The 25,465-nt window shown below is 41.6% G+C and overlaps 1 protein-coding gene across 8 annotated transcripts in view; it reads left to right on the plus strand.

Annotated features, from left to right (window-relative positions):
• Positions 1-25,465, plus strand: part of LOC126083414 (transducin-like enhancer protein 4) — a 164,564-nt gene that overhangs the window by 120,288 nt on the left and 18,811 nt on the right. For all 8 annotated transcript variants that reach the window (XM_049897172.1, XM_049897173.1, XM_049897176.1 and 5 more), the window contains 4 exons: positions 21,301-21,420; positions 22,402-22,455; positions 22,969-23,121; positions 24,843-24,975. In XM_049897172.1, coding sequence (XP_049753129.1) covers positions 21,301-21,420; positions 22,402-22,455; positions 22,969-23,121; positions 24,843-24,975 — 460 coding nt within the window. The remainder of the gene's footprint in view (positions 1-21,300; positions 21,421-22,401; positions 22,456-22,968; positions 23,122-24,842; positions 24,976-25,465) is intronic.

Genomic DNA, 25,465 nt, shown 5'->3' on the forward strand with positions numbered 1-25,465 from the left:
TTTAATTATATCGATATACCTTTTTTTATATCTTGCCATTTTAATCCATGAACTGATAAAGAGTAGGTAATTTCACTGACTGTCATAAAACCAAAACCAAACCCGTTGCTGTCAAGTCGATTCTGACTCATAGTGACCATGTAGGACAGATTAGAACTGCCCCTTAGGGTTTCTAAGAAGCAACTGGTAGAGTCGAACTGCCAGCCTTTTGGTAAGCAGCCGCAAATGCTTAACCGCTCTACCACCAGGGCTTGTATTCTGTATAATTTGTATCAAGGTCTTTATGAAAATAGTCAAAAAAGCCCTGTGTTTTAATACTAGCTTCATTCCTGTCTAGCTGTGTGACTTTAAGCAGTCATTTAATCTCATTAGGGTTCTGTTTGCTCATCACTAACATGGTACGTACTGTCCTAATAAAGTTTTTGGGCAGGCAAATGAGATGTTCGTGAAAACGATTTAAGAACTATAGAGTGTTTTATATTGAAGTTATGATGGTTTACCATTTATGCATATATTGATTACATTTTTTGAGGTATTTTAAGTCATAATTCCATAGTGTATAAGAGCCCCAAAGGAATGACATTGCTTTTAAATTTACATCATTTTCATCTATTCTTAGTATGAACACCTTAAAAAGGGGAAAGGGCATTTAACGTTTATTCCTGTAATGCATATCCTCAAGTAAATGGTTATATCAGTTAGCTATTGCTGTGTGACAAACCATTCCAAAACTTAGTGGTGTAAAAGATTAGACTTCATGTTACCTTCGGGAAAGCTCTGTCTGGGCTGGGCTGATTTTGGCTAAATTTGCTCCTGTGTCTACCAGCTGGGTGACGTAGAATGTCTTTAGCTCAGAATGACCTGGCTCTTCTACACCTATCTCTTGTATCCCTTCAGCAGGTTAACCAAGACTTGTTCCTTTTGGCAGTGGCGGAGTCTGAGGGAACAACCTCAAGTTTGCTATCGTACCATTGACCAAAGGAAGTCACATGGCCAAGTCTAGAATTAGTGTGCCAGGGCACTGCCCAGTGTGGACACTGGGGAACGTGAAAAACTGTGGCCACTATAGCAGTCAGTCTAGCACAACGGTCTCAGATGTAAAGGGAAGACTGCCCAAGTGGGAACTGGATGGTAGCCTGGTGTGTAAGCTGTGGTGGTCCCTGTTCACATGTGTACCTTGCATAATTGCATTGGTTACACACTACCATTCCTTACCATCGTAATAGCACCTTGGCAGCCTCACAGTCTGACTGCTTTACAAGAAATAGCCCACGCTCAAATATATACCTCTCATGTTTTAAATAATAAAAAGAATATTGTTTCCAAGACAACTTTGATGAAATGTCAGTTTTCTCTAGGTTCTAAACCCACATAAGAAGCATTGTTACCCTCATCCCTGCTGGGTAATTTGTATACTGCAGTAGTTTGTTTGGAAACATGCCTGTTGTTCTTTAAAATATGCTTAATGCTAGATTAGAGAACAGATTCTCCCCCCCCCCATTTATGCAAGCTCATTTCTAAAGCATTTAAAATAAAGAGCTTGGGCATGTATGGTATTTAAAAACCCTTCACATGATGTTTTTAAAACAGATCAATTTCAGCATTAAAATGTTAGGAATTCAGCCAAGGAAATTTCAACTTGGATTGTATAGCTGTAATGATAATGTATTATAACCATCTTCTTTAAAAGTGATTGTACCAGCAGAGTTGAACCTGGTGAATTACATAATTTAAGAGTGTTTGCCAGAACACAGTTGTAGGGGGATTATTCAAGTCTTTCCTTAACAAAAAGCAAAACGAAGGGTACATTTTATTATGAGGTACTTAAATCACAAACACAGTCGTCACACAATGTCTAAAGATAACTCATTTGAATCGAACAGAAGGTCCTGTGTCTGAATGTCAGTTACTACACTTAACTACTTGGCAGAATATTAGGATGTAAGAGATTTGGTTTTTTTTTTTTTTTGCCACTTTGGCTTGAATTAAAAATGTCTTGGATTTGCTTATTACTTTCTCCCAAAATATTTTCAAGCCAGAAGTAGCTTCATGATTGAGACTTTATAGATTTCAGAAATTGACTTCTAGGTAATTAAGAAGATCAATCACTTCACTTAGGCGTATCATAAATACTTGTTTTTACGGGAAAAAGCTGATGTATTCTTAGTTCATCTTCAGCCCGCTAGCCTTGCGTCTCAAGGGACGTTGCATTGCGTGAGGAGTGTTTCATGGGTCTGTCACATCCTGTCTGCCGCTGCCCTCATGCATTCAAGATCTTGAGTCAGAGGGCATTTATTTTGGAGGACCAAGTTCATCATTTTGTATTATAAATATTGTCCCTTTGGAGAAGTGCTACGGGCTGAATTCCCAACTTCAAAGGTGGAGATTCCAAATTCTGAAAGCATCCTAAAGAAATAAGGAGGTAGGAGGACTTTTGTACAGGGATCCCAGCTTAAGGAAAGCCAGTGCCTCTGCCTTGACACTGAGTCCACACATGGGTGTGGTGAGAATTCTCCCAGAACGACTACTTGCTGAGGCACTTCTGTGACATTGTTGCTGTTGACAGGGGTGGGGGAACAGGAAAGTAAGTAAACTGAGAGAGAAAATATTTTGTGATTTTTATTTCCCGTGGCCAGGAAGAACATGCCATTCATAACTGATTATCCAGACTTTGAGCCAACCAGTTTCTAAACGTTATTTAAACATCTATAATATTGGCTCCTATGTGAGTTGAATTGTGTCTCCCAAAAAGATAAACATTGAAGTGCTAATCCTCAGTACGTACGAATGTGACCTTATTTGGAAGTAGGTTCTTTGCAGATAGGATCAATTTAAAATGGGCTCATACTGGATTAGGGTAGACCCTAAATCCAAAGATTGGTGTTCCTTACAAGGAGAGAGATATTTGAAGACACGGGAGAACGCGGGGAAGAAGGCATGGGAAGACGGCAACAGAGGTTGGAGCTACTTTGCCTCAAGCCAAGGAAGGTCACGTATTGCTGCAACCACCAGAAGCTAGAAGAGGAGAGGAAGAATTCTGCCCTAGAGCTTTTGGAGGCAGCAGATGCAGCTGACACCGTAATTGCAGACTTCTAGCCCCTAGAACTGTGAGAGAGTACATTTGTGTTTTAAACCACAGTCTGTGGTAATTTGTCATGGCAGCCCTGGAACACTAATACAGCAAGTTAATTGGTCAGTTTTGTTTCATCTTTGGTGTAGTACTTGTACAATGGTAAATACCAGGAACATCTACATTTAAGTCACAAAACCTGTTAAATGCTTTTAAAATTTTGTCTATCAGTGCAAAAGAATGTCTGCCCAGATGGAACTGATGTTTCATTAGGAAGAAACCCATTGCCATCAACTCATAGCAACCCTTATAGGACAGAGCAGAACTGCCCCAAAGGATTTCCAAGGCTGTAAATCTTTAGAGAAGCAGGTGACCATATCTTTCTCCTGCGTACAGTTCTGATGAAACTGACTCATTTTGGTTTTATGTAGCCTACATTCTGAATTCCTTTTTTCTTTCTCTCAAATTCATATTGACCTTTGGACCCAACTTAGGTGATACAGCAAGGCCCACCCATGCTTAATCACTCCCCTGTGGGCTTGGATTAGTGTTGGTTTTGGAGTCCTTGGGTGCCATCAGGTTCGTTCTGACTCATAGTGACCTCCTAGAACTGCCCATTAGGGTTTTCTCTGCTGTAATCTTTAAGGAAGCAGATTGACAGGTCTTTCTTCTGTGGAGTCGCTGGGTAGGTTCGTTCTTAGCAACCTTTCAGTTAGCAGCCAAGCCTTGTTTAACCATGGCACCACCAGGGCTCCTTGGATTAGTGTGGCCACGTACAACTGTGTTTACATTTATTGTGTCCCTGGAGTTGTGCAGTCCACATTCTCCACAGCCATACACAGTGGGGTTGTAGATAGAAAGATTTTTCCTTGTTCCCATCTCCCTTCAGGATCTCATAGTGGAAACTGTATTTGTTTTTTTCAAAGTGGAATCTTCAGAGGAGCTTTACCTACTCTGAGCCTTCTTGTTTGTTTTGTTTCTGACATTTTAAAGTGTTTTTCATCTTTTGTGTTTACTGAATTTGTAAGTTTTCACTTCGTGCATGTTCAATAAAGTCCTTGGCGTGAGGCAAGAAGATTTGGACCCACTCGTCAGACCTGATGAAGCCAGCCCCTTTGTCTTTCCCGTGACTCCTTTGGTATCCTTTTTCTTGATGCTGCCTTGCTGTTGTGTATGCAGGTTGCTGTCTTTTCACGGCACACAGGCTTCACTTCCTGTGCCTCTTGTAACACAAGTAGGCCTTAAAGTTAGACCATTGTCTTCTAGTGTCAGGCCTCTGGATTCAGATTTCCTAGATGTAAATTGTGAGGAGGTGAAAGTAGACAAATGCTTCCTAAACTTTTAATGAGGATAAAAAAGCACAGGTATTGGGTAAAATGCACATTCTGACTTCAGTAGGCCTGGGACGGTGCTGAGATTCGGCCTTTCTTACAAGCTTGTACCTTGGAGCCTGTTTGTAGATAGATGTGAGTTTCAGTTTGAGAAGGCCCACCCCGTTGGTCTTCACATTCCAATATTTGTGACAGCTTTGCCCAGTGCATCTCAGGAAAGGTCAGGCTATACTCGAGGCCTTCTGATAGTGCTTGAACCATCCTGCTGTCTTCAGTTTCTACTTTATAGCTTGCCTCACCCCATTTTTTCCCTCAGACTGAAGCTAAACCCACTGTCTATTGCATAATTAGAATTAGCCTTTAGGTTACATGTTTCATGTTGGGGCTATTTGCCTTGGGTTCCCCTCAACCCTTCATCTCACAGTAATGATATATAACCATTCTCATAACCATAATTACATGTCCCAATTCTTTGCTTTATGTGGCGTTCTTGGCCACTGAATTACACTACACTAAATGGTATGTCGTTGCTGTCAGTGCAGTTGGGTTGCACTGTGGCTGGCATCTTTGGATATCTTGAAAAATGTTCCTATCATACAGTTTGAACTTGCAAATGAAAGTGCTGAGCATGCAGAAAATATGCTGTAAGAAATGATTTCTTTATTGCTGTTTAGTTGAACTAATGGTGACACCAAACATGGAGGCTTTGATGTTTTATACGGTATTCTTTCCCACTAATTAACTACACTAATGAAGTTAATTAGTGGGAAAGAATGCCATATAAAACATCAAAGTCTTGGTGTTTAATCACAGCTTAAAAAGAAGTTTTAGACTCTTCAATTGCCAGATACATTGCAGTTGGCTGAAGGAGGGTCAAAAATTCTGCGTTCCCTGTTATGGCCTTCAAAGCCTTTCTATTCTGCATTCTGGTTGGCCAGTTGGTTGCTTGAGCCTGAGTGCTAATGCAGACAAGCTGACATTGGCATGGGAGGGACAAAGTATCTTCCCACAAGCAAGAAACCAGCATAACTGAGATACTGTCTGTCCGCAAAAGGCAAGGGTGACTTCTCCTTCTTCCCCTGTCATGTACGGATAGGAAAAAATGCAGCTGTGTCATACAGGACTGTTTGTTTTCTCTTGTGCCCTCTAGCTTTATTGTTAACTTAGAGCCACTCCATTTTCCTGTATGTTGCCTACCATACATTTTCTTCCAAGCCACTGTTTCAATGTCTGGTAGGTGTATTTCCTTAATGAACTTAATCAGCAAAGTCAAGGAGGAGGGATAAATAAATATACGTACATACATACATACATATATATATATATATTTTAAGGGATTGAGTTGTTTATAAAAAGCCTTAAATGACTGCGAGTTGAGCAACAAGAACAAAATCTCCTCAAGTCATTTCCCTGTGGTGTGTGTTATATCAATTTTTATTGTTTTTTCTTTTAATACTTCAAGCAGGATTTACAATAGCAATTATGTAATTCAGATAAGCAATTATCGTAATTGACCTTGGTGACGAGTATCCTTGGCTTTTACCACAGTTTGCTTAATACCTGAGGATGGCCAATTATCTCATAATGCCCACTTTATTGAGATTATTGTTTTAATTGTGGCACTCAGAATACCTCACTTTTGTCAGCATTGTAGAGTCACACATGGGAACGCCACATTCAGGCACTCAGAAATGTGTAAAGAGCGTCTAGTCTCCTCTTGTGACATGGTTTGGGGGATTTTTTTTTTTTTCCTCTCTCCTGGCTCCAGATACGTTATTTCTTACCAGTTTAAAGGACGTTCATTCTGATGCAGTCAGCTACAGGGAGATAAAGTCTGGGATGCTGTCACTACCACTGAGCTAATTGTGCTCTCTGAAGAGGCCGGAGGTGCCTTGTGCTAATAGGTAGGCAGTTCTAGTTGATTAGTTCTAATTGACAGTAATCACAGGGGCTTGTTAATTACCTGAATATGCCTTAGGTCAAGGTTCTCACCGTTAGAATCACCCGGGGAGCTTTGAAAATTGCCCATGCCCAGGCCTGCCCCCTTTGGGAAGAGTCTGAATTGCTCAGGGGTGCAGCCCATGCAGACCACGGTTGTAAAGCCCCAGAGGGGATTCTGATGTGCAGCTAGGGCTGGGACCCATGCCTGGTCCTTGACTTGCATGCTCCTTGCTGGTTTATATGAACATAGTCTGTGATCTAGACCCAGACCTTCTGATGCCGTTTGGGGCCTTTGCTACTCTGCCTTGCTCTCTGTTTCTTCCCAGGCGTAATCCAGCCGCCTCACGTGCCTGGAATAGCCACAGTCCAGGTATGGGCCCTGGCAGTGCCCAGTCTTCCTTCCCAAGCACTTCTGGCCCACCTCTCCCCGTAGGAAAACTTGTTGAATAAAACCCACCCCTTCTGAAACCTGGGAGCACCGTATCTTACTAGTGTCTCTTTGTGCTTGTGTAATTGTTTTCTATTCATCACATAAATATGTCTTAGTTTTCCTTCTTTCTGAGTTTCTTTGGGTAACGATCAGTATTTATTCTTTACCGTTTTCCTCAAAAACCTAGTCTACCACTTTGTGGGAACTTTACTTCTGGTTGACCAGAGCAGTAGTTACAAACCTTCCCAATTGTTTTTCCCTCCTGTGATAAACCTGGAGGATGCTGTTGACGTGCATCATGCAGCCAGCTCCATGGGCCACTTGGGGATTGGAGTATTCTTGTGGGACACCTAAGACTCTTGCCCTTTCTTTCTCAACCTACAGCCTGTATCTGATTGCAGATGCATGAGAATGGCATCATTCTGTTGGCAGACTTGATTCAGTTCTTATTTTATATACATACAAACACACACACACACACACACACACACACATATATAAAGCACATATGTTTATTTGAAGTTAGCTTACCTCTTAACGTCGCTGTCCAATCCAGCGTCCTCTCTTCCAGCACCTCTTTCTTCTGAGCCTCCAGCATCTCCCCCTGGCCCACTGCAGTAGCTCCTGATGGAATCCTGCTTCCCCTCACACCTGTCCCCCACAAAGCTGCTACCTGACAGGTCACTTCAACCCACACTGACAGTGAAGCCGGGACACCAACAATGAAAAAGACTCAAGTGGGATGATCTGATGCAGAATTTTTTTTTTTTAAGCATTTTGTTATACACTTAGTGTTTTTATTTTTAATTGTCAAGAGTGGAGGTAGCCAGTTCTTAAGGGCTTTTCAAAGTGTTGATCTGGTTCTGCCCCCCCCTCTGACATAACAGGTCTTTTAAAAGATCTCTTCAACAACTTTTAAAGCATGCATGACATCTCGTCTGCCCCTCCAGTGACACTTACAGACTTCACCAAGGCCCACAGGGCCCTGCGCGGTCTGGCCCTCCCTTCTCCCAGCCTTTTCTCCGGATGCTGTCTCGCCTTGCTCCCTCCAAGCCAGAGCCCAGCCCTCCTGCCTGTTCCAGTATCACCGCAAGCTTTCCCCCTCTTTGAAGCCTGTGTGTGTGCTTTCCCTCTGTCTGGAACATTCTTCTCCTGCCGTTCTCCTAGTTAACTCCAGCTTGTCCTTCAGGTGTCAGCTTGAATGTCATCTCTTTGAAGAGCCCTTCCCTGTAGCTAGTTTTTTCTCCATCTTAGCATCCTGTTTATTGCCTTTATAACACATGACCGTTTGCACTTAACTCTTTTCCTGAATTTTACGTGATTTTTATGTCCTCTACCTAGGAGGTTCTCATCCACCATTTTTATTGTATTCCTGGTGCCTTAGGGCCCAACAGCGTGGTGGCATATAGTTGGGTTTCAGCACAATAAATGACTGAAATGAAACTTTGGTGCTTTATTAATGAGGGATCACTGCTGTGTGCCCCTTCCCTAATTAGTCTTAATACCTCAGTCACTTTAGAAACATTCATCAAGTTCCGGTGAAGCTGAGTTTCTAAGTCTAGTCCTCACTTCTGCCACCCTAACTCACGGTCGTCCTAGAAGGCACACTTTACATGACATGTGGAGAAAGAACAGAACTACGAAAGAGCATACTGAGCCAAGAGGTAGGTAGATGCCCAGACTTGAGGACATGTTTGAAGTGTTTGATCTGGAAAAGTGGGTGGCTTTGCTCCAGAATCAGAAGCTGGAGGAGGTGCCCTTTACCCCCTTTCCAGAAGGGCTGAGAGGAGGAGATGTTCATAGCAGCTCTCAAGTCCTTGAGTTGGGTTGCTGTAAACGCTTGGCCATTGGCTTTTAGGGCAGATGCCTGAAATTGTATGAAAGGGTAGACAGTATGCCAGCCATTTCACATAGTTATCACGTTTAATCTCCAGGACAGTGCTGTAAGGGCAGATATCCTTAGCTCCACTTCACAGCTTTGAAAATTGAGGCCTAGCAAGGTTCACTTGCTGGGATTCACACGGCTAGTAAAATGATAAAGCTGAGATTTGAAAGTGGAGCACCTGCACCCTATAGCTCAGGTTCATTGCATTTCATCTCCTTCCCTCTGTAGACTCCATAGGACTGTAGAACTGGTGCCTTGTTCATCTCTGTGTCACCAGTGTGTCTAGCATATTGCTGACACGCAGTAGTCATTCCCATAAAGCTGTAGGATTCTGCTGGCATCAGAACCCATGACTCTACCAAAGTCTTTGTTATTCTTCCCATAAAGGAGTAAGGCTTCATTTTTCTACCAGCTGGTACTGAAAACACTTGCAGAATCACCCACTTTTTTTTTTTTTTCTGTTCCGCTCCACCACCCCCAGTGAGTAAAGGCCGCTAATAACCTGACTCATTCTCCATTCCCAGTAAAGGGAAGTCACCGGGTGTCTGTTTTAGCAGACTTTGCCAACGGTTCAAAGGTCTGCTATGTGACATTTAGATTAATCCCGTGCTTCTAGAAGCTTTCGTGCATACACTAGGTTGTAAGATCTCCTGCATCTGGATTTACTGTGCCCTGAATGCTTACATGTCAGAAGACTTACAAGACAGTAGACTCTCAGCTGTGTTAGCACAGGACTATCCTGTGATAGGATGTGTGTGTGTGAAGAGAGACAGACAGACAGAGGTATGAGGCCTAGACCATGAAAGTCATACCTCTTCGTTGAGTTAATTTTTATATTCATTCATTCAGCAAACACAGAATATTTACTCAGTGGCAGGAACTGTCCTTGCATTACAAAGTGCAGGATATCCTTTGAGTCGTATTTAGTATTAAAGAGCAAAAACATCGTACAGATGGAATGTTCTTCCTTTTTAATAAAATAGTGATAGATCGAGTGGTATTCACCTCATTTCTCAGCGTGGTGAGTGAGAGTATTTTCTTCCAGTCCATTTTCAGCATGCTGCTATTACCGCACCATTTAGCTCGATGCCAAATTGCAGTTGGCTCCATTCAGCTGTTTACCCGAGGAGTGCTGTAGTGATTAAATGTCACTGGGCACACCGAGTATACAGAAGTAATTAACCTAAAAGGACATGTTAGAATAAGGGTCAAGAACCTCTTTAGCCCATAGTGCCACCAGCAAGACTAAGTATTGACAGAAGTATTGCTGGCAGGGCGGGGCGGGAAGGGGATATGGAAAAGGGAGGAGAGAGAAGAAAATGGAAGGAGGAAAGGGAGAGAGAGGAGAGGTCAAAGAAGCTGGAGCAACAGTCTGGGACTCGCATTGTTTTGGATGGCAAGTAGAGCAGGATTCTATTTTCCATAGTTTCTTTATAGTTTAGTTCTGTGACCTATAATCGTTTTGAGGGCGAGAGATTAGACCACAGTGTTACTCCCCTTTCAACATTTTAGCACTGGTTAATGGAGTGATGTCTCCTGGTAGTTGATCCCTGACTCAGGACAACCCCATGTACAAAGGATTGGACCACTGTGATCCCTAGGGCTTTTATCAGCTGATTTTTGGAAGTGATCTCCAGGCCTTTCTTCCAAGTCTGCCTTAGTTTGGAAGCTCTGCTGAATCGTCTTACGCATCATAGTGGCTCGCAAAGGTACACTGACAGAGGAAATGGTAGCTGCGCTTGGAAGCGTAGGCCAGGAATCAAGTTCGGGTCTCCCACGTGGAAGGCGAGAATTCCACCACTGAACCACTACTGTCCTTGTTTCCGGTTAGACCAGAGTAATCTTGGGGCATACTTGGTGAATCAGCCTGTTCTTCCAGTGTTTTATATATTTCATCAAACCCTTGCACTTTTAGATCTAGTTGTTATAGGAAGGCTTCTGCTTGGGATCATTTCTTAAGAACAATTTGAAATTGTAGATCTCAATATCGGCATCTCATTTGTATTTGGTCCTCTGTATACTGGAATCCCTTCACTCAGCTGACAATGCTTTATGTTGTTCTACATACTAAAAATTTACATAAAACTCAAGATTGCTGTCTTTGACTTAAAAAGCAACCAGTGTAAAGGTACCATGTGCTTGCACACATGCTCTTTCAAGTATTGAATCTGCCTCCCTTGTATTTGGCCTTTTTTTTTTTTAATCACCTGTGTGTTGACTTACTAGCCAGGAAAAAAGATGGGAGTACTGGAGATTACTTTCCTTTAACCACATACCTCCTTGGGGGATGAACATTTTGGGGAGACCTAGGGGCCGCTATTCCCTTTGTGAGTGGCCACAGAAAAACTGCTGATGCTAGTTCTTCACATGGTGGGTCTGTCAGGTGGTGGGTCTGTCAGGCGGGATTCATTTAAATTCTGCCTTTCCGGTGGTCAGACTTCAGTAAGATTTGTCTCTCCCTGGCCATAGACAGCTGATGACTGTGTGGAGAGACACCAGGAAGAGGGATAACCATTTGAAAAATATCTCCCTTATGTGAAGATTTCTCTCTTTTAGAATGAAAAAGAAAAATTGGTGGCCTTTGGTACATTTATTAAACAACAAACTTTCCTTGCGTGCACACCCCAAGGTCAGGCCTGGTGCTGACCCAGGGGAGGTGGCCTGTGCCTTTGCTTGGCCGGGGAGGAGGGGGAGAGGGGGGCTGGGCAGCAGACAGTGAAAGGCAACACCTTTGACCCTCTGCTCTACCTGGCACACATTCCAACCTTTGTTTCGGTTGTATTTTTTGTTCTGCTTCCTCTTAATATCTTTCATCATAGTCTTGAAAATTGTCCTGTCACCATATCCCTTTCAAAATGAACACTTATGAAGGCTGCCCCCACCCCTGGTGTGCTGGCTTGCACCTGTGTATACTGCACACAGCACACACACACACACAACTGTAACAGCCATTATGGCAAGTGCCACAGATACAAAGCAACAGGGCACAGTAGTACATGCCCTTGAGGAATGCGTAATCTCCAGTCTCAACATAATGAAAGTGATCTGGGAACATGTAAGAAATATGCATGAGTGACTCAAGTTTTGTACTCAGTTATTTGTTCAGCAGCTATTAATTGTCTGTGACGTGACAGGCACCATATCAAGCACCAGGTTTTGTGGTGATCAAAACAGGCATGGTCGCTGCCTTTGTGGGACTTTATAGTCAGATGGGGAAGACAGACCAATAATCAAAATAATGACTGTGATACAAATCCTGGAAAGGAAATCAACAAGGGACTGTGATAAAAGATTTACAGGAGGGAACTCCTTGGATAGCATCATAGAGGAGGTACTTTTGAAAGCCCTGGGGAGGAGGTGTTTGAAAACCCTGAGGGGTCCAGCACTCTGAGCAAGAGAAACTTTCAGATGAAACTGAAGAATAAAGTGCTAGATGCTTGTATTAATGGATGTTGATTTCTATTGTGACTTGAAGAGCTTCTAGAACTATGTCATTCAATATGGTAGCCACTAGCCACTTGTGGTTATTGAGCACTGGAAATGTGTGGCCAGTCCAAATTTTAAGTGTAAAATGCACACCAGATTTTGAAGACTTAGTGCTGTAAAACAATGTAAAATGTCTCAATAATGTTTATATCAATGACATATTGCCATGATATTTTTGGATACATTGGCTTAAATAAATATATTATTTATATTAATTTTACCTTTTTTTATTTTTTAAATATGGCTACTAGAAAATTTTAATATATATGTATATATTGCTCACATCATATTTTCTGTCAAGGCTTGTGTCTAGATCACAGCTCCCTTTAATATTTTAACGAATGACTTTAATACCAAATTGGCTAGGTGATCACAGGACTGTTTAGCCAAGTTGTGGTGGTATGAAGAAGACCTGAAGTTTCTGACTAGCAACCCTAAAGCTGGTTAAGCAGCCTCCCTTCAAACTGATACCCCATCGTTTTCTTCTGTGTTCCTGCTGAATTACCCTCAGATATTTTTTTTATTGTATAGAGTATATTTGCATACATAATACATAAAAATATATATGAGGTGCTGTGGAGTTAACGCTCTTTGGAAGAAAAAAATGTTTAGCCTTAGATTAAAACAGTTTACTAGAAAGAAATAGCAACATGAAAAGACATTCTTTTCCAATAAATTTTGATGGTAAAATGAGGATTCTGGTCCATTAAGATATAACTTGCCAGGTCTTAAAGTTGATTCACTTACTTTCTCTGAGCTGCTACCTTACTTTAGCTTCTTGCAAAGCAGTTGTTAGAAGTGTGTTGATATTGTGATTCAGGAATAGAGCATAGTACATGGATAAAAAAAAGGCAGTTCATCTTCCTCGAAAATTCAAGAAGGAAATTTTTACCAGTCCCCTTCCTACCCACTTTGTTTTTATGGCCATCAGACCCATATGCCACATCAGATTTGCCAGCAAGCCTCAGTAACAGTGGTGATAAGTCAGTGGGTGAATGAATGATTTAGAATATGTTTTATAGGTATTTTATACTGAAAAAGGAAGCCCTGGTAGCACAGTGGTTAAGTGCTACAGCGCCGACCAAAAGGTCAGCAGTTTGAATCCACCAAGGCGCTCCTTGGAAATCTGATTGGACAGTTCTACTCTGTCCTGTATGGTTGCTGTGAGTCAGAATTGACTCTGTGCAATGGGTTCGGTTGTACTTAAAAAGGAACCCTGGTGGCACAGTGGTTAAAGCACTCAACTGCCAACCAGAAGGTCAGCGATTTGAACCTGCCACCTGCTATGTGGGAAAAAGATGTGGCAATCTGCTTCCATAAAGATTTACAGCCTTGGACACCCTAAGGGGCAGTTCTCCTCTGTCCTGTAGGGTCATTATGAGTTGGAATCGACTTGATGACAGTGGAATACTGACAAAACAGTTCCTAAAGAAGGTCGCAGGTGCATAGGACTATAGTTTACATCGCGTCTGCATACAGGATTTATAGAATCTGTACTATGAGGGAAGGAGATTCTTGCCAGGGGACAAATGTACGTAGGAACATTAGGCTTTCCAGACTTTGAGGCGGTCCATTGGATTGAAGCATATGAAACAGCTTTGGGGCAACAAGATAGTTTTAAAGATGTAAGTGACTTCTATGGAATATGAAGTTAGTGCACTTGGCCATTTTATTACAGTTTCTGATAGACTTAATACAATTCCATCTCTAATAATCAGGAATGATACTACTTGATTAATTCAGCTCATGCTTTGGGTTCTTCAGTCCATCAATGGTGGATGGGGTGTGCTTGTCCCCTCTCATGCCCCCAGTGGCTTCTTTGTGTGACCCACAGTTTGGATTACACACAGACAGTAGCTGTCAAGAGAGGGAAGCCAAGCTGCCCACGCAAGAATCAAACCTATATCCTTGGCGTCAGAGCATCAATACCATGTTCCAGCAGCTCAGCGCTTCAGCTAAAGTAACTGTATTTAATGAAATTTCTGGGTTGGAGCCAACGGCTTTATTCCAGGAAGAGGAAATAACAGTCCAGAAACCCCAAGGGGACATTAAGATAATGTCCTAATTTAAAATCAATTTTATTGATACCTTATAAATTATTAGGGCATTTTACCCTGACCGAGTAATACATAGTGCTGAGGCGATGCAAAACATGAATGACTGAAAATGGAAGTGCTGTAGTTTTCCACTGCACAAGAGAAAAAAATGGAGGGCTCTTGTATTCTAAATAGTTTGACTACTAGGAACTACCGGCCAGCTGCCTGAGCTACGAGAGGGCAAAATGTATATTTAATTCATGTTTGTAGTTCCATACTTGGTGGGTACTCAGTAAATACTTGCTGAACGAGTACCTAAGTGGACTGAGATTGTACAGTAGTTTCCACATTGGCCAAAGAGGAATTGCTGTTCATGAGGACTTGTTAGATGCTAGGGTACTATCCTCACAGCAGCCTCATAAGTATGTATCATTATTCTTTTCATTTTACCCACATGGGAAATGGAAGCATAGAGAGGTTCATTAACTTGTCCAAGGTCACACAGCAAGTGGTATAGCCTCATCTTGAACCCATGGCTGTCTGACTCTGATACTTGTAGCATGACCACTGTGGCCACTGTCACTCTTGGTAATCATTCCCCGGACTGCTGTTCCTCCAGTCTGATAGTATTTTGATTATCTACAAAAGACATTGATCTCCACCCAAGTTTCTCTTACCAGGAGAGAAGCAGGAAAACAAAGACCGCAGTACTTAACATTTTAAAGAACAAATTCATGAAATGTTATACAAGGTGATATATTTCTCAAGAATAGACTCATTACTTTACACGGAGATTATATTAAATCCGGTTTTAACAAGGGCAGGTCTTCAGAAAGTCCCTGTCATTTTTGAAGGTGAATTTTGATTTATGTTAATTTGAAAAAAGCACGTTCTGTGAGGGTGATGTACAGATTGTGGTTTTAATGACTTCCTTAATCAGGCAGGTTATTAAGGGAAAAAAAAAAAAGACTCGCAGTAATGAGCAGTAAACTGACACCAGTGACTGGCTCAGAGCGCTACCATATCCAGGTTTTTTTTTTTTTTTTAACCACGATGCTGTAAATTTTGAGTTAATTTACATAAATTTGAATGTGTTATGAGAGTCAGTACGGAAGACTTCTGCATGTAGACCAAATAATTTTCATTTTAAAGGTTTTTATATTTAGTTTTTCACCATTGAGGGTTATTTTCTTCATCTGTCTTGGTTGTTGCCTTATAAATGAGATAATATATGCTAGAGTGGTGTATCAGTTATAAAGAGCTCTGTGAATGTGAATGTAAACATTTTGTGTAATACTATACAGTAAATACGGTGCTCAGTTTGGTATGTGTAGGCTTATTCAGAGTATGACTTTTACTTCAAAACCTGTTGCAAGTGTTTCTAGAATGTGAAGTGCTTTGAGGACTAGTGAACAAAATCAACTCTTTGGGTAGTTGATTAAGTAGGGCTCATTCTTCTGAAGGTTGGTTCTGTACAACAGGAGGCATGGATGGAGCCCCTTGCTCTCCAGCAATTCCTTGGCCTTTCTGAATTCAAGAAAGTTGCCAGGATTTGTTTCTGTTCCAGAGATTAGTCTTCTGGTTATATAGAGGAAACTATAAAGGAGCTCTGGTGGCGCAGTGGCTAAGTGCTCAGCTGCTAACCGAAAGGTCCGTGGTTCAAACCTGCCAGCCGTTCTGTGGGAGAAAGGTGTGGCAGTCTGCTTCTGTAAAGATTCCTAGCCTTGGAAACCCTAAGGGGCAGTTCTCTGTCCCATAAGGTCGTTGTGAGTCAAAATGGACTCGACAGCAATGGATTTGTTTTTTGGGGGGTTAGAGTAAATTATGATTGAGGATTTTAGCTATAGTGTTAATAAGGAGTCCACAGGGCTCTTCTTCAGTCAGCCTCTCTCCCTCTGCCCCTTCCTCCCCTGCCCCTGCTGCGGTAAACAAACTCACCCTGAATTGTCTCTGATGCTAACTAGCAGTGACCTAGACTGTCCTTTGGGAGTTCCTGTACTGAGTGAACTGCAGTTAGAGTGACAATCTATCATCTAATCTGGGCTGCTTTGAGAGTAAAAGGGGACACTGTTGATCACTATACTTGACAACAGTTGTGACACGGGGGCAAACTAGGACGGAGTCACCCTGACCAGGTTTTTATGGTGCCCTCTGCCCCGGCATCATCCTCTTTATCTTTTTGAAAACAGATTTGCCCTTTGGTATTAGGTAGATGGGTTTTTGAAGGCTGTAGCTGGTGAGTAAACAAGCCATGTCAGATGAGTTTCAGGGTCCTTGATCATGGCTGGCCACTCTACCTGACCATATTCTTTCTGGTTGGAATCTTATGAAATGGACAGGGACAGCTGAGCACTGCACCTCTATGGATGAAAACAGAATTAGCTTTTGAGGTGCTTTTGAAATGAAATTAGAAAGTCCACTATGGAGGTGGTATTTATAGTCCTGCCTCAGTGCAGTGTTGACCCCAAGCCTTATTGTGATTGTTGAAAGGAGATGTGTTTTGGTTAATAGCATACTGAACCCTTGTCATTATGGACCGTCCAAATATCTATGCTGAGAGGAAGTGCTACACAAATACCTAGAATCATCCTTTCCTGAGCCTTAAAATAGAAGAGCCACACCAGCTCGCCACGCCAGTCTCTCTGTAGTAACTAGAATCACCTGGAGAACCGGCTACAGTCGCAATAGTGTAGTAGCTAATTGCTCTTGTACTCAGGTGCTCAGTAGCCTGGAATTGTGCCTTGTACTTTTTTTATTTCAGGTAGATGATTATTTCAGTTAGTCTGCAGAGCAGCCCTGTAGGGGGGAATGGGGGTGGTTGTTATCCCTGACTACAAAGAGCAGCTGAGGCTTAGAGAGGCTAAGCGATGTCCCTAAGGCTACACAGCTATTAAGTCGAAGACTCTGGATTCAAACCTAGGCAGCCTGACTCCAGAGAGAATGCTACTGCCAGCTATTAAGATCTGTGCAACCTATTATTAAAATTAGCTAATTATAGCAACACTACCTTCCTTTGGGGGGGTATATTTTATAGAACTCTTTCTCATATTTGGCCATCTTTGATCTTGAGGTGGGCAGAGGAGTTACAGATGAAGGGGGGCAAGGCTTTGGGTTTGTTTGCAAGTTGTGGGAGGTGTCAGTTTTCCAGCTGACCTGGCCAATAGCCTTAGTATAGTCTTAAGTTGAATTTCAAACTAGGATTTAGAATTTTCTTAGTTTTAGATGAGAACATGATTTGTAATGCTAGGGATAGCTGTATCTAAAACTTATCTTTTGCTACCAAAGCAATTGGAATATTCCATAAAATAAGACTTATAACTTTTTATTTTATTTGGTTTATCCTTATTTATTCCTGCCCTTCTTTCATTAAACACGTGCATCTACCCCCTTTTTTAATATTCCAATATAAATGTTTACTTTTAAAAGATGCATATGTTACCAGAAAAACAGAGCTTTTTACTAAACATTTAGGGTATTTTGCCTTCTCTGGGCCGTTGCTTTTGATTGTGACTCTGAGTTCATAACAAATTTGCTGATGTATTTACATGATCAGACTGTAATGAGAAAAGGCGTATATTTAATGTTTCTAAATTTGTAGATTTATACAGGATCACAATCCAGCTCTATAAAGTTTCTTACGTCGTAAGCTAGCGAAATATCTAACCCCGCCGAGCATTTAAAATAGTAGTAGAGACATAAAAATAAGCTTTTCTGGTAAAAGCATGACTTTGTCTTGATCAGTATTTAATTCCTCCTATTTTATCACATGTCCAGCAAAGATCCAAGTGGCCTTTTGGTGGTGGGAATGGTGGATTTCTAAGATTCAGGATGAGAATCCAGGCCAGGTCCGATTTGATTCTAGACCAATTATGTTATTAGAACCTTGCTGATTGCCCTGGTTCCCATTGTACAGCTTAACCTGTAAATGGTAGTGATGATTAACTACTTTATCATTCTACCCAGAAACTCCACCATGTAACTGTTGTACAATGAAATTCAAAAATAAAAGGCCGTCCACGGAACGAGAAGTAGCCAGCTGAAGAAAAGTAAAGCTATTTGATTGTGCTTGTGTTCCAATAAATAAGCAGACACATTTTAAGTGTCACCATTTAGTGTTAGGAGCCCTGGTGGCGTGGTGGTAAAGAGCTCGGTTACTAACCAAAAGGTCGGCAGTTCAAATACACCAGCCGCTCCTTGGAAACCCTACTGGGCAGTTCTCTTCTGTCCTATAGGGTTGCTATGAGTTGGAATTGACTTGAGAGCAACAGGTTTGGTTTTATGGGGTTTTTTTTTTTTTTCCTTTTAGTGTTAATTTTTATGAAAATATTTCATCATTGTTTAAAAATGAGTTTTTCCTTTGGGACAGAATGGAAATAACTTTCCACAGAGTGTATCAGAATCAAGTAACTGTCAAATCGTTTTAATCATATACATACATACTCATTTTTTCTTGTAAAATATCGAATTAGTGAGATAAAGCCATCTTGAGGTGGGTAAAGGTGTACAGGTGAAGGGATAGAGCTACCATATAACACAATCTCAGTGAGCTCCCTGCTCACATCTTACTCTAGTAAATGGTTTCCTGTAGAATTGTTCAGCCTCATGGCCCTCTGAAAGACAATGTATCACATGAACTTTGTTTTAAGATTCAGGAGTGCAGAGGGGAGGGTCACGGTCATTTGAGTTTCACATTTCTGGGCATTTCTCAGCTGCTCACTGTGCTGGGTGCCCCGCCCCCAAGGAACCCACAGCCTGAAGTGGGACGTGGCCTTGTAAACAAATAGCTGTAGATATATGGTGAGTGCTCTCTACTCTTTAAGTGAACAGAATGTTAAGGGAACAAAGAGGAGTGAGGGATTAATTGTGCCTGACAGCGTCTGAAGGAGCTTGGAAAGGTGATGTTGGAGCTGATTCTTCAAGAGTGAGGAGGATTTTGAAAGATACTGAGGAAGGAGCATTCTCCAGAAGCCAGGCAGAAAGGCTGCAGATGCAAGGAAAACACAGGGAGTATTGGGGAACAAGAAGCTCCTAGCGCTGATACAGGAAACAAGGTCCAGGCTCTGGATTGGGGCACCGAATGAGGGCATTTTTAAACAGCCATACTCAGATGTTGGTCTTTATTCTTACGGACTGCGGCAAGCTGTGCTTTTTAAGGAGGGATGAGAAGTGGTCAGATCTCTCTTTAGGAAGTAGGAGTCCTGGGGCTATGGGGGATAGAATGAGTTATGGGGGTGAATGAGATACGGGGTTCTAGCCTTAAATCTGGTCATTAGTAGCTCACACAGGATGTTCGCATGCATGCTTCCAGTGGAGTGATAGCCAGAGAAACCTGGTTGCATTGAGTTAGGGTGTGAAGCCGAAGCATTAAACCATTGTCTACTACTCTCTCAAATTTTGGGGGGGAAAAAAGGTTAGATGTGGGTATGTGGTTTAGGAATGAAGATTGGAACTTAAGAAGTCAAGAAGTAGTCCACTTTTAAACTTTTCTTGGCTTCTTAATAATTTTGTTTTCATCTTTGACCTTACTGAATGAAAAGCCTGTTAAATCTTTTTTGCCACCAAGCTTGAGGTTGAGCGATTGAGTCGGATAGTTAACAGGGTTTAGTACATACTTTTTTTTTTTTTTTATAGAGTATTCATATAGAACCTTGAGAGAGGGGCTGGCCCAGGAGGAAAGGATTTAGGGATATCCAGCCCCACTCATTGATCTTTCTCGTCTTCTTCCCTCACCCAGCCTTCACCCAGCACCCCCACCTTTGGAGGTGGTGAAGTTGTCATCACCACAGCTGACCACTAGGGGGTGATCTCTTGGTAGCTTTACTGACCCAGGCATGGAAAAAGTCTGTTGATTTTTGTCTAACATCAGATTTTGAAATTTGAGCCACAAAAGAGAATATGGTGTTATGGTTCAGTGGAAATACAATACAGAACCAGACGTTTTGGATGTCACACTGCTTCCCGTAGTTAATTAACAGGACCTTGTAAATGTGTGTCTTCATAAATATTAATTATTACCAACAGACTAAGATAAAGGGGGAAAAAAAGCAGAAGGAGATAATTTTATGAGATGAATAAAGTTCTAATTGAGTAAAAGCTTTCCTGAACAGTTTTCTGGATTGATTGATTAGATGGAAGGCAAGGAAACGTTCATACCGTTTAGTTCTATCTATTTGGGAGTGGGGGTGATTCTTTGTTCTCCCTGGACGTTGTTTCCTAGACAGCTTATCTCTAAGTCCTCTGTCCACTAACCTTCAAGAGCAAACCTTCCTAATGCCTGACTGGGGTATTTCAGCACAGGCGAGCCCTGCTCTGGTGCCCTGCTGAAGAACTTTGCTACTCAGGCCTTTTTAAGGCTAATTTTTTTCATAGTCTATAGAGGCTCGCCTACAGAGGCTTGAAATACTGGCTTCCCATTAGCCAGCAATTTTTTTTTTTTTTTTTTATAAAAGCCTCCTTTTTCCTTCCCCTTTATTAAAAAAAAAAATATTTCTTATACTTGTATCTGCTTTTTCCCAACTTTCTAAAGATACTTCAACAGTATAATATAAACAGACCTTTTAAGCCAAAGGAGTCCCTGGGTGATGCAAGGGGTTAACAGGGCAGCTGCTAACCGAAAGGTCGTTGGAGATTTGAGTCTGCCCAGAGGTGCCTTGGAAGAAAGGCCTGGTGATCTACTTCTGAAAAACCAGCCATTGAAAACCCTGTGGAGCACAGCTCTACTCTCACACATGTGGGGTCACCATGAGTTGGAACCTACTCAAGAGCAACTGATTTTTTTTTTTTTTCCTCCCGCAGCAAACCTGGTTTTGCCCTTTTGGGTTTAAACTATTCTCTGCCTCCCTGCTTATTTCGCTACATTTCTGTTCCATGTCTCTACTTCCTCTTTCTCACTCCCCTCCCCCGATTTTCCGATCCCTTTCCCCCGTTTTTCTTTTTCTCCTTATATTTCCAGATATACTCTTGTTCTCTCCTTTGTTTCGCCTCTTCCCATCTGTCCTCTCTTAAAAGCTTAGCAAATGGGTACTAAAGAACAAAAAGAAAATAAAATCTCAAGTGGTTTTAAAAAGCCATGGTGTTAAGTAGACAGTCATTTCTCAACCAAGCTTCCTCTTCTATTTCAGAGCTCTTCGGTATCCCCGTCAGCCAGTTTCCGAGGCGCCGAGAAGCACAGAAACTCAACAGACTATTCCTCTGATAGCAAAAAGCAGAAAACTGAAGAAAAGGAAATTGCAGCTCGTTACGTAAGTTCACCTTGCTTTTTACCATGCAGCCTTTTTTCCCTTTGACTATTGCCAACCTAAACTAGAACACAGGTTAGCAAAGTCCGTTAGGAGAAAAAAATTACTGTATTTGTAACCGTGTCTCCATTGGCTAGGTAAAGCCTAATGTGGGTGTGAGTGGGTGCTCTTGTGTGCTTGAGAGAGGGAGAAAGAACGGAGAGCATTATCTAGCAACTAATAAAGGAATTAGATGTTCCGGTTGAATATTTTTATGGATATATTTGCTTCTCCACATATGTTTCAAGATGGTTTAATTTTCTGTGGTCAGCTAGAAATGTTAGGGAAAAATGTAAAATCCTAGAATATCTGTTGAAATGTATGGATGTACACATGTACTGGGGAATATAACTCTCGGAGATATCCAGAATGTCCATAACTTAGTTTGAGGCTCATTTCACTTCAGTGGCCAAACAGATCACACAGATGAAGAAGCCAGCTGGGCGGGAATGATGGGGAGGCAAGAGGTCCCCTCCTGACTTCCTCTGGTGTTCCAGCCAGGATTCCGGGCCTCCAGCGTGGCCTAACTGGAGGATTTTTCTAGAGACACTGAAAATTTGGATTTTTCTGTGGAACTTCCCAATCGCAAAACTGTGGCTGACTTAGTTTTCTAAAACATTGACAGACCAAATCACGCCCCTTTCTAGTTGAGATTTAGCCTGAGCAGGTCAATTTTAGACCTTTACTCAAGAGTATTAAGTAGGCTATAAGCTTCAATTTCATAAACTGTGAAATAGAACAATCATACCAACCTCATAATATCATTATAAGGATAAAGAAAATAGTGCAATGTAAAGTGTTTAGCACTGTTTGGTGCAGTTCATTTCTCTCTTTTTTTTAAAGAAATAAAGGATTAGTCTGGACTTATCTAGGGTAAATCTGACCAAAATACATATATATGTATTTGCTGTGGGAGGTGATAATGTTTCGTAATTGTCAATGCAGGACAGTGATGGTGAGAAGAGTGATGACAACTTGGTGGTGGATGTTTCCAACGAGGTATGTTTATCACCAGTTTAACTTCTTGGTCTTATGCAGCTGTGAGAATGACTAGTATCTAAACAGGTAGATCCAAAATGTCCTCTTAATTTCTAATGGGACCCACTTTTTGTTTACCTGAAAAAAAAATTTTTTTTTAATTTATTGTAATGATGCTTTAAAAAAAAAAAAATAACTGCTGCTCTTTTTTTTGAAGTGTGCAATGTCTTTTGTTACCACCATGAATGTACACCATCTGTGGTCAGCCCATAGATCTCATTGACAAGCAATCTTGCTGATTCGTGGGGCTTTAATTTTTGTTTTTGTTTTAAATAAGTACTGTAAGTATTGTAGTATTTTCTATGGTCTCGATATCTTTTTTTTTTCCTGGTGATTCGGTGAATCTTGGTCTGTATTCCAGAATATTTTGCACTTCTAAGCTATTAAATGCTTTCAGCTAGTAACGTCCACGCCCAGGTACTCCAGCCTTGTGAATGCACTGTGCTCATTAATACCCATGATGCTCCTTTGTAGGACCCGTCTTCCCCTCGGGGGAGCCCAGCACATTCCCCGAGAGAGAATGGCCTGGACAAGACACGCCTACTCAAGAAAGATGCCCCGATTAGTCCAGCTTCCATTGCATCTTCCAGCAGCACTCCTTCCTCCAAATCCAAAGAACTTAGCCTTGTAAGCAGTTCTGCGCCGTCTTTTTCAGTGTTACCTGGTTCACGATGGTTGGGTTTGATTTGATTTTTGTTTTGTTTTGTTTTCTGTTTCTCACATTTTTCTGTAGGACCTTTATTTCCAAGAATATGTTATGTGTTAGGTATCCAAGTTTAATTACAAAAGTTATTTTCGGATCAGCATGGATTACTAACTTGGTGATGGATGCGTGTTTTATGAGTCTTTTTGCATGGATGGAGGAAAGATAGAGGGAAATCAAGTGAAACATGTTTTGCTGAAGATGAAAAAATACACACTGGGGTTACAGAGATGGTTGTGTTGCCTGTGGTTTGTGGTAAATTCAGTGGTTGGCTTGGATGTGATTTTGTTGCTAGCTTTGTGTGAATTACTAAGCTATATATGACTGCAATAATTTTCCCTTCCTATCTAAAATGTAATCTGTCATTTACGAAAGCCTACCTTGAATCACACCACAAATCACAAATGCAAAAATGTACTGCTCGCGAGTCAGGGTAATCTTTCCATACCCCCTTCTGTAGCTGTGTAGTTAATTGCATTTTTGTGTGGTGTGTCTTTTTTTCCTTGCTAGTTATTTCCTTAGCACTGAAAAAAAAAAGGCAAGTTCAGTTTTCAAATAACGTTGGAATTTCCAGCTGAAAGGAAAGAAAATTCCTCAGTTTGTCTGCAAATTAGGGGGATGATGTGATTGGCAGAGGGCTGGGTTGAGTGTTTTTTTTCCCCCTGTTGTTTTCTATTGGCCTTATGGCCTTCTTTTAATGGAAACTCCTCTGGGTCGAGTCTCTATTGAGGTTGGATCTTTTCCAGTGAGATCTGCTAACCAGGAAACCTCTGGTGACATGAACATACCCACCTGGAGCTCCACTCAAACCACTCAATCTGAACCCAAAGCCCCCAGCCAGTGGTCGCTCACAGTCAGGCGGTCATGATTGTCAGCCTTCACCTGACTCAGACCAGTTTTCTAGAAATGACGTACTCTACATTTTCATTGCCTGCTCAGCTTCGATTTATATCCTCCCGAACATTGATTCTGCAGTTACAAGGAATTCTTTTTGTTAGTAAGCTTTTTTAAGGAAATTCCAGCAGCATAGTGGTTAAGTGCTACGGCTGCTAACCAAAAGGTCGACAGTTCAAATCCACCAGGCGCTCCTTGGAAACTCTGTGGGCAGTTCTACTTAGTCCCATAGGGTTGTTGTGAGTCAGAATCGACTCAACGGCAGTGGGTAAGCTTTTTCAAATTAATTAAAGGCCTGAGCTAATTTCTCTTTGTTTCCTTTTTCCCTTTTCTTCTTCTTTACTGTTTTTTAAATGTTTAACATCATTGTTAAAACCACGTTCTATTCCAAGGTTCACCCTTCAGCCAAAGATTAGACAGGTCTATAGGGCAAACAATAACACACATGAGGAACGTGCTTCGTAGTTCAATCATGTATATGAGACTGAATGGGCACGCTAGCTCAAAAGCAAAGATGAGAAGGCAGGAAGGGACAGGAAGACTGGACAAATGGAAGCAGGTAACCCGAGCTGTAGAAGGGGAAAGTGCTGATACGTGCTGGGGTTGGCAACCATTGTCACAGAACAATTTGTGTATTAATTGTGTAATGAGAAACTAATTGCTCTGTAAACATTCACCTATCTCACAATGCACCCCCCGCCCCCCCAAAAAAGTTCTAATTGCTGGTACATTCAATTACCTCTGTTATTAGAATGAAAAATCTACGACTCCTGTTTCAAAATCCAACACCCCTACTCCACGAACTGATGCACCGACCCCTGGCAGTAATTCCACTCCCGGACTGAGACCTGTACCCGGAAAACCACCAGGAGTTGACCCCTTGGGTTAGTAAGAAAATATGTTTTCTGTATATTTAGGCTTCTGTCTGAGAAGAATTTAAAGCCATTAAAAGAATAGAGTACATTAAAAGTACTAGTGACCTTTGCATTGAATGGCTGCTAGCTAGACTGTTATTTAACCTGAGCCAAGCACCTAGCACCAGCCCTGTCTGGCACATGGTAAGTGTTCAGTAAAATAAGGCGAATGAATAAATCCCATAAAGACTTGAGTGACTTTTGAGAATATTAAATTAAGCCTCTTTGAACCACGGATTATGTTTTTTTCTAAATATACTTAAAGATGTCATGGAGCCCTGGTAGCACAGTGGTTAAAGAGTTAGAGCTATTAACCAAAAGGCTGGTGGTTTGAACCCACCGGCCACTCCTTGGGAGAAAGATGTGACAGTCTGCTGCCACAAAGATTGCACCCTTGGAAAACCTATGGGGCAATTCTACCCTGTCCTATAGGGTTGCTATGAATCAGAATCAACTTGAT

This window comes from Elephas maximus, chromosome 9, assembly GCF_024166365.1.
Source record: "Elephas maximus indicus isolate mEleMax1 chromosome 9, mEleMax1 primary haplotype, whole genome shotgun sequence".
In the NCBI taxonomy this organism is placed as follows: Eukaryota; Metazoa; Chordata; class Mammalia; order Proboscidea; family Elephantidae; genus Elephas; species Elephas maximus.